The sequence below is a fragment of the Gymnogyps californianus genome, chromosome 1 (genome assembly GCF_018139145.2).
Source record: "Gymnogyps californianus isolate 813 chromosome 1, ASM1813914v2, whole genome shotgun sequence".
Lineage (NCBI taxonomy): Eukaryota > Metazoa > Chordata > Aves > Accipitriformes > Cathartidae > Gymnogyps > Gymnogyps californianus.
The window spans coordinates 209,194,977-209,211,021 of NC_059471.1; the positions used below are offsets into that span (position 1 = coordinate 209,194,977).

At 38.7% G+C, this 16,045-nt stretch overlaps 1 protein-coding gene across 2 annotated transcripts in view; it reads right to left on the reverse strand.

The window, feature by feature from the left end:
- SEMA3A (semaphorin 3A) overlaps positions 1-16,045 on the reverse strand; it is a 170,172-nt gene that overhangs the window by 52,665 nt on the left and 101,462 nt on the right. For both annotated transcript variants that reach the window (XM_050890696.1, XM_050890707.1), the window contains 2 exons: positions 14,904-14,997; positions 8,026-8,145 (listed from right to left, as the gene is read on the reverse strand). In XM_050890696.1, coding sequence (XP_050746653.1) covers positions 8,026-8,145; positions 14,904-14,997 — 214 coding nt within the window. The remainder of the gene's footprint in view (positions 1-8,025; positions 8,146-14,903; positions 14,998-16,045) is intronic.

The window sequence follows — 16,045 nt, forward strand, 5'->3', positions numbered from 1 at the left end:
CGATTTGCCCTGTACAGACAGGTGCACTGATTTATCCACATCTAGCATCTAGCCAGAGCTTGTTCTGGCTCTTTCATCCAGTTTCCTCCCCAGAGAAGTCAGACCATAGTGATGGGAAGGGCTACACTCTCAGGTCTCACCCCGACATGAGGCTCACCAGGATTTACTGGGTTGTTGACCTGATATCATATTCACCCCTGAAATAAAAACCCTAAAAGTTAGCAATTCTAAGGCACATCACCAATAGATCAATTCAGTGTACATGAGTGAGTGTAGATCCCCAAGCTGGCAATCACTTCCAAGTCTCTGTTTAGAGAGAAACTATGCACTGATCTGTTTGGGACTAGGGTCATATCCCACAGTGCTTGTTTTGAGAGCTATGAACTTCTTTCCTAAAAACATACTATGTGCAGCAGGAAAACTTCTCTGGTCTCCAGTGGAAACAGTGCACAAAGCACTCTGAGCTCCTCCATTATATTTGATCTTATATGCTCTATAGAGAGAGTCACAGTATGACTTGCAGCAAAGCATGGCTTCTAATCTACACTCCCAGCTATTATTTTTTGGTGTGGATAATAAGGCTGACGAAGCTAAAACCCATAAATGAGCCCACGGTTAACCATGTAATATACACATATCCTAAGTCAGGTGTTCCTGGACTAATTAGTATCCTGACTTCCCCAAGCATATTGTGGCTATAGCTCAGACCAATATGTTTACTGATGGAAGTCTTTTTGCTCCAGGTCATAGTCTCTAGATTGTCAGGAAGTCCTCAAAATGTGCGGTCAAACCAGGGGAATGTCCTCTTCCGCTTCATCTTTCCTACCCGCTTTTTCTACTCCAGCCTCAAAACTTATCCTTTGGCTACTTTTACCAATTTTTCACACTGTGCTGGTTTTGGCTGGGATAGAGTTCATTTTCTTCACAGTAGCTAGTATGGGACTATGTTTTGGATTTGTGCTGGAAACAGTGTTGATCATACAGGGATGTTTTAGTTACTGCTGAGCAGTGCTTACACAGAGTCAAGGCCTTTTCTTCTTCTCACCCCACCCCACCAGCGAGCAGGCTGGGGGTGCACAAGAAGCTGGGAGGGGACACAGCCGGGACAGCTGACCCCAACTGACCAAAGGGATATTCCATACCGTATGATGTCATGCTCAGCATATAAAGCTGGGGGAAGAAGGAGGAAGGGGGGACGTTCGGAGTGATGGCCTGTGTCTTCCCTAGTAACCGTTACTTTGGGTGATGGAGCCCTGCTTTCCTGGAGATGGCTGAACACCTGCCTGCCGATGGGAAGTGGTGAATGAATTCCTTGTTTTGCTTTGCTTGCATGCGCGGCTTTTGCTTTCCCTGTTAAACTGTCTTTATCTCAGCCCGCGAGTTTTCTCACTTTTACCCTTCCGATTCTCTCCCCCATCCTGCTGCGGGGGGAGAGAGTGAGTGGCTGTGTGGTGCTTAGTTGCCGTCTGGGGTTAAACCACAACACATACCTAAACACAACAAAATCTCATCCACAGCCCTGAAATGTAATGAAGAAAATGACCTAATCCCAGATGGGGGCGGGGGGCAGGAAGGGAAGGGGGAGAGAGAGAGAGAGAAGATCTATTTCCTAGAAGTTTTTAAAATAATTTCATTCAGGCCACTTGATAGGAGATTATAATTTTTCTGGTTGTCTTTACCCACCATCTTCATGATCTTCCTCACATCCAGAGGAACTGTAAAGCACATTCTCTAATTGCTGCTTGGTCTTTGATTTCTGAATCAACTGCTTCTCTTACTTTGTACGGTAAAGGAGCAGTTATCAGACAGGATGAGTCAAGTGGTTCAAATACATGAGTATCTTCTGATCAAGTATTCAGCTGGACCTATGGCTTCTTGAGTCATAATCATTTCAGGTTAGTGACAGTATAAATGTCAAGGAATAATATTAAGAAAGAAGTGATTATTTTGTGATTTCAGAAATTCTACATTTCTTCCAAGAGAAAAAGAATGGGTTGTAATAAAAATATACGGAAAAAAGACTTGTTAGATTGCAATGAGAAAAAGAATTTAAAATTCATATTCAATCTCTCAAATTTGGATCTACAGACTTAAGGGAGAAAAAAACCTGTAAATTGAGTTTGTATGCCATTCTGTTCACATTATTATGCCACCGTCACCATAGTTTCTGAGTACTTCCTAGCACTGTGTTAGGTGACATTAGCATTTGTCACACATGGAATTTATCACTGTGAAATTATTTATTACTATTCTTAGCAATGAAGATAATGGGAATGGAAGTGGGAGGGTGTACTGAGTGAGAAATGAGACTTGCATATATGGACATGTTTTGTTCCTGCAGGGCCGGAGTTGTTCATGCCTGCAAAAGCAGTGGTGGGAAAGTGCGGGACTTGGTCCACGCTACAGCCTGCATGATAGGAGATATAAGCTGACTAATTTGGTTCAAATATAGAAATGCATATTTTAAAGAGATCCTTGTGGGGAAAACAACACCAAAAGAACAACAAAAAACCACACACACAAAAAAATCCCCTCACTGTTTTCACTGGTAACGTTGTTTAAATATGCCCTTGTAAACTTATGGGAATGCAGACCTGCAAGAGACTTAGTCTACTCACTGTAGTCCCTTGCGATGTCAGGCAAGCGTGCTATATGACAACACATAAAATTTTATCAAAGTTCCTCTTAACACCAGCTAGGCTGCCTCACCTACTACTTCTATTCAGCAGCTTTTTCTAATTTCATTCCCCCCATGGTTTAAGACTTCTAATTTGAAGACTAAATATATTCATATGCAGTTCATACCCTTTTTTTTTTTTTTATATGTCCTTTATTTAAATAGCTCTTTTCTTGCTGGAGGTTTATTGTATTGTAGCATCCATCACCTCCTTTCTCCAAGAACATCTCAGATGTACTTTATGAAATAACCCCCAGGTACCAGGATGGTTGGGTCCTGTCTATGCTGGCAGGTCAGCCATTTTCCCCATCTGCTTACCTTTGGTGGCATGTATGTTAGTGCCTTCTGTATATCTGGATTGGGAATGTGTAAGAGGTGAGCTGGAAGGTGGGAAACTAGGAAGGCATTTAGGGACAAGGGAGTGGCACAAAGAGGGGGACATCAGTAGGTATGTATAGGTGGGAAAAGGGTTTGGTGTGGATGAACAAAGACAATTATAGATTCAAGGATGCAGCAAAGGAACACATCCAAGTCTCGGCAAGAGTAGTTGCAAGAGAACAAATATTCATTTCTAAACATCTTGACACATTTAATACGTTTTTATTAGAGATGTAAAAATCCTATAAACTAGCTGCAATCATGTCTTTCTCTTGCCATACATTTCTCTACTGTGCAATACATATATATTCAAAACTATGTGTGTATGTTGCCAGTGCTGGGACATCCTACAAACTGCCATAAGCGGAAACAACATAAAGTGATGGCTAAAGTTCTGTATGAATGCCAGGAGAGTATCAAGTCCATGTTTCCTGCCTTGCAGCCTGTGAAATTTAAGAGGGCATTTTCTTTTTTATTGAACAGTCACTCAGCTTCTATAATTCTCAGCTGTTTATGTAACCGTAAAGTAAAGATTACCAAGGACAATAACCCCAGGGGACTAAGCACAGCTACTACCCCACTTTAAAAATTAAGCCATGGAAAGTATGCTAAAACAATATCATAGAGCTGGTTTAAACCCATAAAAAGCAAGGAAATCCCAAGCCAAGGCTGGAAATCCAGACTGACAGTCTCTCTTAACCCCAGGTCTAGTAAAGAGGGTGAGCGAGGCCAGTATTCCTTCACTTTTCTGGGGTGTAAACCAGTTTCATAATACTATCTTAATGCAGCTTTTGTGATTTCATTTCCTTTCAAATATTCTGCAGCCTAACTCTGTTTTGCTTTTAAAATAAATGTTTATGGTTATTCATTTTACAAAATGTTAACAATTTAAGGCCAGATCCCCTGTGCTCAAGTCAGGGAAGATGAGAGCGGCTCCAAGCTTTCCTTCCACTCCCCTAATCTTCAGCCTGAAAACTGCCTTCGGTACATTGCTTTTGCATTGCTTAGCATTTGCTTTGGTACATTGCACTGCCATTTCTGCCTTCTTGCCTCCAGCCATGCCCTCAGCCCTTGCATGAACGCTGCCATGGATGGTGTACGGCAAACGCTGCGTATAGTTCACCAGGGAACTCCCTGGTACCAGGGTAAGCTGCTCCGACCTGCTCAGGCCTCCTACTCACCTTTTTTTATTGCTGAAGCAGTTCGTAGAAGCAGGACCTGATCTACGCTTTCTTGAAATAACATTAGCTTCTGATGGCTCTGAACTATAAGAGGCAATGGCACATTCAAAGGGAAACATGGGTTTTGCCTATAGGCAGGACTGTAAGATACATGTGTAACATCAAAGCCGTTGCTCCTTATAGTAAAGCTGGACAGGAGATGTTTTTTCAATTTCAGGATTTTTTTTTCTGAGAGTTCAAAACTATTCTTGACCCTCACTGGGACCAACTAAGACTGTCAAAGCTTTTTGTGCAGAGAAACTCCATGCACTTACCCGAGGAGCTGATAACGTCCAAGGTGAGCATGTACATGGCTTATAACAAAGTATGTGATTCAGTCTGGGGCACTGAACTGCGGCTTTTCGTATCCAAGATGACTTCCCTGAGCACCAACTTATTTTACTGTGTTTTGCAAATGCCTCCATGTCACATCTGGCCAACTCTGTATCAATAATTAAATACACACTGCTACAGTGACTGATGTATGGTTCCCTACCTTCTAGATGAATGCCCCGACTACACGGCTATAGAATCAGTCTCTCTTGCTTTATTTGGCTTGGTGACTGTTTAATTATTTATACAAAATGAAATGTCTTTAGAAGCCTGTGAGTATTTAATATCTTTAAAAGACTTAAAAAGTCTTTAAGAGCTGCTGGTCAGCACCTTCCCTTGGGCTGGGTAGAGTTCAAAGCCCTCTTCCCAGCAACGTTTAACTTCTTACAGAAGGTGGAGCATCTCCAAAAAGTGACTGTGTGATCTCTGTAGGAACTCTGTATTCATACTTAAATCAAAAAAGCTTAATCGCTCTGTGCAATGTTGTCCTACTTTTACACCAGTTCAGGATGATTAAATTCTGGGAAAACTTTGCAAGCTCTTCACGTGCAACTGTCTTCTCTCCATTTTTGGTACCAAACAGCTATGTTTTCTGTACCCTGTCAGCTCTGACCTTAGCCTTAGTATGGGAAAAGCAGTTTCAAGTTCCTGCTCTGAATGAAGTAAACATGAGCAAGGACTTACAACTGGATGTCTCACCGCCTAGCTATTAAAACTCCACAAGGATGAGGATTTCTCTTTGTAAGTTTGATCAGAACTGCTGTTCTTATCCAGCTTTCGGTATATGTCAGTTAGAATAGTGTTTTTTAACCTGGGGCTAAGCACACTGTAGAAAGCAACTAGAAAAGCAAACCCATCACTACATAGCAATTCATGTCTTTACTAAAAAATTTATAAAGGTCTGCAAACTTAAGGTTCAAAACTAGTTTGTACAGATCTTTAAGAAATCAGAGTACACCTCATCCTTCAATGAGAGCTTGTTTCATTAAAAGTATATCCACTTTAAATACGTGCAAACAAAAAGCTTCTTTTATAATTATATTTAAAAGAGACAAATGACAAAAAAAAAAAAAAAATCAAAGGACTGGCATGCCTGCACAGTTTCAAACCCAAATAGTTATCATTTTTGGATTTCCCTGTTAGATGCTGAAATTAGGAGTACTGTGTGGAAAGGCTGCCAGCATCTTATCACTGGGAAATTAACAGTAAAGTCTTAGAGGCTTGAATAGGAACGTTGTAGTGCAGATTTTAAGCCAACGTTTCCATATTAGGAAGGTAAACTTATTAAGTTGCAATGGAGAGATAGATTTCAAAAATGTACTGAAGGATCATTCTCTATTAAATTATAGACAGTTATGAGAATCATTTCTAAAGGCCTCAGTTTGATTCTTACCTGTTTTTAAATTAGTTTGAAACTTGCGATACAGGAATATAGCGTAAGAGCTACAATTAGAGTTGAAAATCATCTTCACCCTGTGCTACGATAAATACTGCCTTTCTACTTTTATGCTCATTTTGGACAATACTTAAATTCTAGAGAGCTTGAGGTTCGTGAGCTCTTTATGTGCAACTGTCTTCTCCTTCCCACCTTCAGCACAAAGCAGTCGTGGTTTCTGCACCCTGTCAGATGTAACCTTAGTGCTAATTTGGGAAAAGCAGTTCTCACATTTAGTGCTGAAAGACTGATAACCAAATCCACAAAGGAATGACACATTTTCAGCGATGAAGTACAGGGGCTGTGGACAATGGCTGTGCTTTCCCACTGCATAAATCCTCCTAACTCAGCTGTCATTGTGCAAATCCACTGCACAAAAACAGATTTTGCTTGCGTGATTGGACTTTATGTCATCATGACTATCATAACAAAAGTGGGTATTGTGTTATCTTTAACACGTTATTACTGTACCAGGTACCAAGATAGATGGATATGTCTATAACCTTTGTACTTTACTGTCTCATGAAGTCCAGAAATCTTGTCTATTATTATAATAAAATAACCCAATGAACAATATTTCTGGGTTACTGGGCAAGCATGAACTGTAGAACTGAAATGTGATAGACTTGAAGCTGTTCTCACAGTAGTCCACATGAATTATGACAAAACTAAATTTAACAGGCAGATTCATACAATTTGTCATATTAAAATACAGATTCATACAACTCATCATATACACATTTATCTGATACATATATCCAATGCATATGTCATATATAGAGTTGTTTATCCAACCTGCAATAGCAGTTTGTGGTTTTAATTATGTCAGGGATTGGTTTTGTTATGGATTGTATATACAGCTAGTATGATAGCCAGGATGATACTAGAAGTTCCTTACTGTAGCTAATAAGAAACTGTGTTGTTAAAACATAGTCTGCTCTTACACATTAAAAATTTGTGTGAACAGTTTGCACTAAATTGCAAAACCACATAAGAAAACCTGGACCTCAGCACAGACATAAATAATGTGGCTAGGAGTGAAAAATATCTAAGAACAAAATACTTTGTGAATTCAAAAACAGGAGTGCAGATGCAAGCAGCATGTACAGCAAAAGTGGCTAGTTAACTCTTCAAAAATTAAAATATAAATTAACTCAGAGTAACTACAGTTAGTATTACTGGCTCACTTAAATCAAATGTCAGCTTTTTCAGATGATGAATTCTCATTTCCAAAATGCTCATATCCTTGGATAGCTAAAGCCAAGCGTAATTTCATTTAAGCTATTGGAATTTTGGATAGAGTACTCAGATGCGTTTTAAAGTATCTTGGTACATGAAGCCAAAACCAGATTTTCTCTGAAACTATCCCTCTCTCCCCATACACACAAACAAACAACTACAGACCTGACAAGTAATATCCATACAATAATGTAAGCTATTATGCCTTGTTAAACTATTGAATATTTTGAAACCCAAGAGTTTGGAATGCCCAGGACCCCTTTCACTTTTTCCAAACTATTGACAACTCTGGCCTGCTCAGAAAGCTCTGCTGATTCACTTTCTGCTGAACTTTGGTGGCCAGCATCAGATTCCCTTCAATCTAGTAAAAAATTAAAGCCTACACAAGGCACAGTCCTGCCCAAGGCTCTGTAGCTACTTTGTGTTGATGTGTGGCTGATGCCTCCACAAGCCTCGAGCTTCTGTCCAACTTGCACCCTACAGCAATCTGCTCCTGTGGCATGACTGCATTAGCGGTAGTGTCTGTATATGTTTTAAATTTAATCACACTCCACAAATCTCAACGTAATTAAAACAAAAATGCTTCTTTATAAATCACTTTTAATTAGTTTAACTGGTTTGAGACAAAATTCTGCTCCAAATAAGAGAGGGGTGTATATGTCACAGATGTTGCTGGAATGGAGCTGTGTGCTAGTCTTTAATGGCTAGATGAACATAACCGGATAAATGTACATTTTACATACCATTTAGCCACCGGGAGTCATGCTGCTCTGTTCTGATTGGATGATGATGCCCCAGAGTTCGGAAAATGGCAAAGTCCCTGCCCATGAAGTCTGCCGCTGTGCCAGAATACAGTTCTCCATCTGTGGGAGGACGTAATTGTAAGCAACATTTCTCAATTTTCCAGTCATGGTAAGTCAGAGAAAGCTGTCAGTCCTATGTTTATGTTACGCTAATAGGGATAATGAGAAAATTACAAAGCAATAAGCCATATGCAATGTATTGTCATTGAAAATATATCATTAGACCCACTTTCTCACTGCAGAGCTTAACTGTAACCTCTCTTGAATGAGGTGTTTCTCCCGACTGCTAGTGTAGCCACTTTTCAAAAATATGTTTGGATTCTTAGGCTGGAACAGTGACAGCTTGTACACCTATCCCTGGCAGACAGTAGTATGCAGTCCCCAAAAACCTACTTAACTGTGAAGTTACCCTGTTTTGAACAGGAGTTTGGACTGGAGACCTCCAGAGGTTCCTCCCAACCTACTGGGTTTTTGTGACTCTGTGTTGGGAATTGGAGAGTCCAGCTCATTCACTCTAGGTTCAGAAAGTCCTCAAGTCCCTTCAATTTTCCATATAGAAACTGTCTTTTGGTGTTTTTTTGTTTGGTTGTTTTTTTTTTTCTTTTTTCTTTTTTCTTTTTTTTTTTTTTTCTGAGCAAGCAGATCCTCAGAAAACAGTATCGTCTACAGGAAAGACAGAACAGGCCTTTCTCCTTGGGCCACCTTGGTAACTGTGATACTGGCAAAGGGCAACAGCTAAGGGAGAGAATAAATGAGATCATTCCTTGCTACCTTGATCCCATGCATATCACAGTGAACAAGTGAATTAAAAATTGACCTGTGACACTTCAGCCCATAAATGGCACATACATAACCTAGCTGGAGATGAAACTCATAATATTAGAGTCCCAGTGTGCCCCTCCTCAGTCAGCTAGAAGTATCATGGAGGAGACAGACAGAGTCTAAATTCAAAGGACCAAGTCAAGTTAAATACCTGCCAACTGGTAGAGAGAATAATAATAATAATAAGTACATAGTAGTCAGATCCACAGAGAACAACCAGGGATCAAAGCACAACACATATCTTTCTGGCATTAATGTAGAGCTTGTCCATGAAATTACTCTGAATTCAAAATGCTAAAAATGCATTTTTTAGGACTGTGGCCTTTTACACCTGCACGTGAAATGAGATACCCTACCCAATACTTTTAATATGGAATTAAAAAGTATTATTTCTTCCAACTACTATTTTCAAGCTACCCATCTTAAACGGGTCTCCTGTGAAAAAGACCAGTTTGAGGATAAAGTAACTCTTTCTTTAAGCTAAGGTAATACATTTTTCATGGTCATGATGAACTCTACTATATCCTCATTTTAAAATACCCTTTAGGAACAAGTTTATAATTTTCATGGCAATTTTAGGTATTTCCATGGTGGGACAACCAGATCCAAGCATGCCTATTGGATGTCACTGGCATCTTTTCCCCGAACACTGACACCATGAAATTATCAATTGAACCTACAGTGGCTCTGTACCATATGGTAGTCATGAAAGTCAGGAAGGGCGAAAACATGATAGCAGAAAGGCGTGGAATTGAATGAATTCTCAGCAGAGATTAGAAGCAAATAGACCCGTTGTGCCCAGCAGGAGGTGTAATCAGAAGTGAAACAGAACAGCATATCATTAATTAACGATTTATCATTCCTCTATGTCATTTTCAACCTTTTTTTAACGGGGAGACAATCACTTAATTATAGTGATTATTATGTACAGGGTATGCAGCTGAGATTTTAAAGAACATAAAACCTTTTTGCTTGTGAAAAGGGCTTTGATGCTATGCTTAACCTTTCTTTAACCTTATCTTCATTTTCTTGTCTTTCAGTCCCTAGTGAGTTCTGATAAACCAATATAAATCAAAGGGGGAAAGCAAAAACCAGCAAGTCCTATTTTGCTTCCCAGTTATCAACAGATCTAAAGGTCAATCAAGAAAGAAAAAAATTCTATATTTAATACTACATTATTAAAATTAAAATAAACATAGCTCAAAAACTCATTAAAATTATATATTTGCAATATTTAGAACTCTAAGGGGTTTTGGCATCTCAGCTTCTAACTCAATATATAAACACCACTGAAAGTAACATATATTCCAGGTTTGACTCAGTTCAACTCAAGACTTTTTCATGCTACTAGGCTCTTGTGGCTGGGACTTTTTCATCAGTGGTGACAGAGTAAAAGTTTTTCCAATAATGGGCTTCAGCATGTTCCAAAGGGGGAAGGGTCTGTAGGAAACTAGATGACCTTTCTTTGCTTTCTACTACAGCCCCTCCAGGTTTCAGTATACCTAGAGCAGTGCCTGCAGTTTGAACTGATTTGCTGTAGCCATGCAAAAAGGGGATTTTGACTTCTCCCAGATAGAAATACCAAGGAATATCATTTATTTTGGTAAGGCTTTAGATAATTTTTGCTAAATTCAGGGTGAGCCTCAAGTCATGTCCCAGATGTGCACACCCTTTGAGTTACTACTATTCAAAAGCTATATGAGGATTTTGCCTCCTGTCTAGATAGAAGTACATTCATCTTTGTTTCCCTATGCAGAGCTTCTTTTGGACTGAAATTTACTCATTGCTGGTCTAGAAAATGATTCTCTTATGTCATGGATAGTCTTCACTGTGCTATTTCCATTGTCAGTAGTTTTAAAAGCAGTTTTCGTTAAATTTAGGGAGGAAGTGGAAATGAGCAGTTTGAAAATTGACAAACATTTCTCAAGGGGAAAGAATTAAGGAAAAAAAAAAAAAGTTATCACTTTGTATTTCCAGCCCAGCAGCATAAAGCAACGACTGTCCAGAACAAGCTGATGGCCTTCAGTTGTTTGCATAGGAAAAAGCTCTATGTTTTGGACACTAACCACTTTATCCTAAAGGAGTAGCATGTTGACATATGAATGCAAACAGAAATAGATATATTGACTTTACTAAATAAAGAGGCAACAATTAAAGCCCATAGTAATGCTTTTTTAGGGGGAGGAACCATTTTCCCACATACTGTACATAAGCAGCATGGAACTGTGAACACCTCCCCAAGTTCATTAGATACACAGATGTTAAAAACTAAGCAGTATATATTTATTTGATGAATTGTTTATTCAGCTTTTAAAGAAGATTACATTCTCAAAAAAAATTTTTTTTGGAGAGTACAGAAGTGTAAGATTCCTTTTTTAAAGAAATAAGAAAGTTGAATGGATGGGGAATATAGGCAAAAACAAGCCTTGAATGTCCCGATTGCTCTCACTGGTAAAAAGGTTCCCAAATGAAATCTGCTAGCCTTGCTTAGTAGGTTTATTCACTAAAGTTAAGATTTTCAGACATACATAATAGTGGTTTGACTTCACTCCTTTTAAAGTCAACAACTAAAACTTCCCAGAAAGTAGAATAACTCTAAAATCCTGAACCTCATATGTACTTAGTAGCTAATTTCTAATAAACAGGTTAGTAAAGTTCTTCCTTGGTAAGAAACTACTGTATTTCAGATCACATTGATACATATTTGGGAGTATTAAGGCACCTAAAATGATAAAAAAAAAAAAAAGTGTAACTTTAATAAATAAATAAATAAATCCGTGAGACACAGGAACATGAATAGCTTTGAGGATTCTGGATCTAAGAGCTTTTGAAAATCCCACAGGGTCATTTCCTAAAGAGCAACTGACTGATAATGGGACAATGCTGTCTCCTTCTCTGAGGTTTTTTTCAACTATCCCAATACAATTGCTTTAGACTAATACATTCAGTGATATTTTCTCCTGTGATTACATTCTTTGAAAACCATGCTGCCTCTCATTTTCCTCCTGCCCTAGAATACACACCAGCGGTGCCCAGGGACTGCTTAGTCTCGACATTTTCATGCATTAGCCCGCTCAAATGGAGACTGTTTAGTTAGCAGCACTTAGATGGGAATGGCTGAATAATGTCTTACATTACTAGGAACTAGTTATATCATGTTCCCAGCTGGCGTTTACTTTAGAGTAGAGTAGCAATAACTACCTTCAATGAACAACTCTTAAAAACATAATGAAAAATGTTTGCAGGTGGATGGAACAAGGAATGTATACTGGAAAAATATTGGAACAATTTAATAATGATGAACTGTTTGTTTTGGTTTTGGTTTGGTTTTTTTTCAAATATTATTGATTTTTTTTTTTTAGGAGAGAGGAAAAACTGAAGATCCTTTTTACACTTATAAGAGTTTATTTCAGCTGAAATATAAAATAGGAATCCTGAGCACTAATGACTACTAAAGATCTTAAGTTACTTTTTGCAAATTAACCTTGGTGTTTTGCCCAAATTCCAGCTTGGGTAATTACATTTCACTTACTTACCTAAGATTTACCTTCTAGTTACGGAGTCAAGAACATACTCTTCTTCCACACTTTGCAAAAATCTCAGTTTAGTGTTTCTGATGAAGAACAGAGGTTATTTTTCCCTCCTGTATTTAACCATGTAAATTACTCTTACTTCTCAGCCTTCTTTTATCTTCCTGATAGTTACATTGTGTTACTAATTATAACATTGCATTTTAATGATGCAGTTGCTGGGTAATTGTTTCACACAGTTGCCCTCTTCAACCTAAGATAAACCATGGTTGCTTGTGAGGACAAATACTTCTGGCACACCAGGGGCCAGGAGTAGCTAAGCTATCATTCAGCTCAGGAGAAGGGAAGAAGCAGTCCATCCATGTTCTTCTTGGTGTGAGGCATTTGTGGTCAAGAGGCTCCTCTGGCCTTCATGGCCCTATTCACTGCTTCACTCCAGTGCCACCTACTTCAGAGAGCAGTTGGACCAAACCTCTCCATGCAGTCATTGCTTGGCCAGTTCATTCCCTGTTCCTCACCCGTTTTGGGGGGAGGAAATTATTTTGCCTTGGGTCATCATTTTACCATAAAATTTATGCTTTTTTGGCAAAGATGTCATTGTGAACCAGTGGTGAATCTGGTGTACACTTTCTGAAATATCAGGGGAACCTCTGCAGAAAGGATTGAAGTAAATGCAATATTATAATCAGTAACATAATATGACTGTGAGGCAGCTATGAGGAGGCAGAGAAGAAAGGGTGTTCATGTTCAGGATGCGGGAATGTTAATTTTAGCTTCACCCTGAGTTTTGTATAAGTTACTGAAGTAGAAATTAGTCACTGGCTTTGAATGTTGAATTTGTGCCATTTTCTATAGTGCTAGTATGCTCATGGCTTTAATTGAAGCCTGATTCAAAACAAAATATCATACTCAGTCTATTGTTTATTAGGGGGAAAAATACATGGAGTGAAAATTATAGTGATAGGAAGTGGGCTCAAGAAAGCAAAGATGTTTTAAAGACATGAAATCTAAGCCAAGGGAAATAAGATAATCATATTTGTGCCGGGCTGAGTGGAAAAAAAAAGGAATGTGAAAAGCTAGACGCTGTTGACTTTGTGCAGTTGCATACCGGGTATACCATGTAATACTGGCTTGTCATCATTCTCTTTCTTTATTGTATATTAAAGTAAATAGTAAAGCTATTCCCTTGAGAGTAGCTCTGCCACAAATTCAAGCCGCTCCAGGCACTAATTTATACACTGGCATTTTACACACACATTTTTTTCCTTTCTGTTTGTACAGGTTACAAGTTGGAGCAAGATGTGGACGTCCTTCCTGTTTTTCCTGTTAAAAAGTGCGTCTCCCCGGGGTAGCTCATCACCTGTGATCATTAGGGGCTTCGAAGATCAGGAAATGAGGCACACTTAGGACTAAATTTTTGTTGCTGTCTATTTTGAATAGCTTAATTTTTAAATGTATTGTAAATATAATAAGGGTAGATGGTAGGCAAGGCCCTAGACTAGCAATATGGACAAAGTCCTGGAGAAACTAATGTATCTAGTTATGTGTCACTTCCCAAAGACTTCTGAGATAAGAGAATCTGCAATTTTCTGAAACTATTGTTGCTCTATTGGATTTGAAGTTGTAATAAATTGCCAGAAAGTTACACGTTAAGGATAAAGTGGCTACACCTGGGCAGATTCGTTATGGAAAGAACAATCTATTTGTTTCACTCTTAATTTCTTCTTACAAAACATCTTTTTGCCTTTTTTGTAAAGGAGAAGGAAGAACAATGAACAATTATTTCAATTTGATGAGTTAAATCAATTAGATAAATTCAATCAATTGGATTAGTTCAATTAGATTAACACAGTCCAGGTGCTCTATACTTACATATTCCATGAAATGAAGTATTACTAATTCAGAAATACCTAATTTATTGAAATCCCTCTGTTCTGGCCAGGAGTTTAATTGTATTCACTGTCAGACAGATCTCTTCAGCTGAAACATCATCTTAAGGCCTAGACCTGTGGCTGCTTGTATATCTGCAGCTCACATGCAGGTATAGTTGGGTGATAGACCTTCCTTGGCAGCAAAACTGATGTAAGAAATTACTTATTCTCGCTCTCACTTTGCTCTCAGCTGTCCTGGTGTGACCGTCAGCGTGGCCAGTCTGTAAACTGGGCGATTAAAGTACCTCCAGAGTCACCTAGCTCTGAGAAGGAGAAACACTTTGCAGAATCAAGGTCTTACAGAGGTATAGAGCGGCTCTTGTGATACCTGAATCTTGGTTTACACACACTTTGTTCCTCAAGACACCTAGGTCAACTATATTAAAAATGAAACCAGAATGACTCTAGCCTGGAAACAAAATGCATAAACCAAAGCCCTGTCATAGGTGCTGCAAGGAGAAAAAAAAAAAAGCAGAAAACTGGCAATTATTTACAGTGAATGCACGTCTCATTGAACTTGTATTGTGGCACCTACCTACTAAAAGAGAAGCTGTCAGCAGTTTAGGATCATAAGGGCTTTTCCCTCGGCCATTTTCAAAATGTGAATCTTCCATTCTAAAAATGTTGTCCTGTGGGGTGGAAAAGAAGAAAGGAAAAGCAACATTATTTGATGAAAGAACACTAAACATAAGTCAAACTAAACAGAGTGCAGTACATATGATTCATACTGGGTTTTGTGGCTTCAGGGAAGTCAAATTACACTAGGTGAGGATCTGGCAAAAGTGCCCACCTTCTAATCAGTATTGTGCTGAAGGCTAGTCAAAAGCACAAATACACATGCACAGCTTGTGTCTCATCTATTCTACTTCACCTATAATTTACATGGTTTCATTGAATTCTTTTTGCTTTCACTGAGAATACGTCTGACTAATAGTAACTGAAGAAGCTGGAATTTGAAACTTCTTTCTGGAAAAAGATAAAACCTATTTTTCACTGACTATACTTTTCTGAAATATCCTGCAAGTGTAGATTAGTACCTAATACAATGCTAAATGCTGCTTTTCCTAACCCGAGTATTTACTGTTTCATGCATCCTCAAATTCAACTTTAACTGCATCACGAGAGGGTTTTTTTAATTTTTCAGTACTATGCAATGAAACTTTTAAAATATACAGGCTGAGGGCAAAGCATGTGGGGATATAAACCAAGATTAAAAAGGGCCTCAGTCAACACTAAGTCAAATCGAGGTCAGTAAATCCAAAGCAATGGGCTTTTCAGTACATTTAATTACTTTAATTTTAACTGGGGGACCAAATCTGCCAGTCAATTTGAATAGTGTGTTTATCTTACGTTTTAGACTGAGGGTAAAACCAGAAGAATAGATGCTTTTTGCACAGTAGACTTCTACATTCACAGAAGACTTGTGGAGGCCACACCGAAAACTGAAATTTCCATTTCCCACCTGCACTGTGGTTAATTTGCATTGACACCCAATTAAGTCAAGGAGCCCCAAGGCTGGGACAGCTCCTACCCCCCAAGAGTTTCTCTGGTTACTTAGGCCTTTGCACTCAGTTCTCAGTTGCTTATAGCTAAAAATTCTCTATGAAGTAGATGCTGAAGGACTTCCTTTAACCAATATTTGCAGGACCAAGTAGCCTAGGCTGTAATAGCGACTAT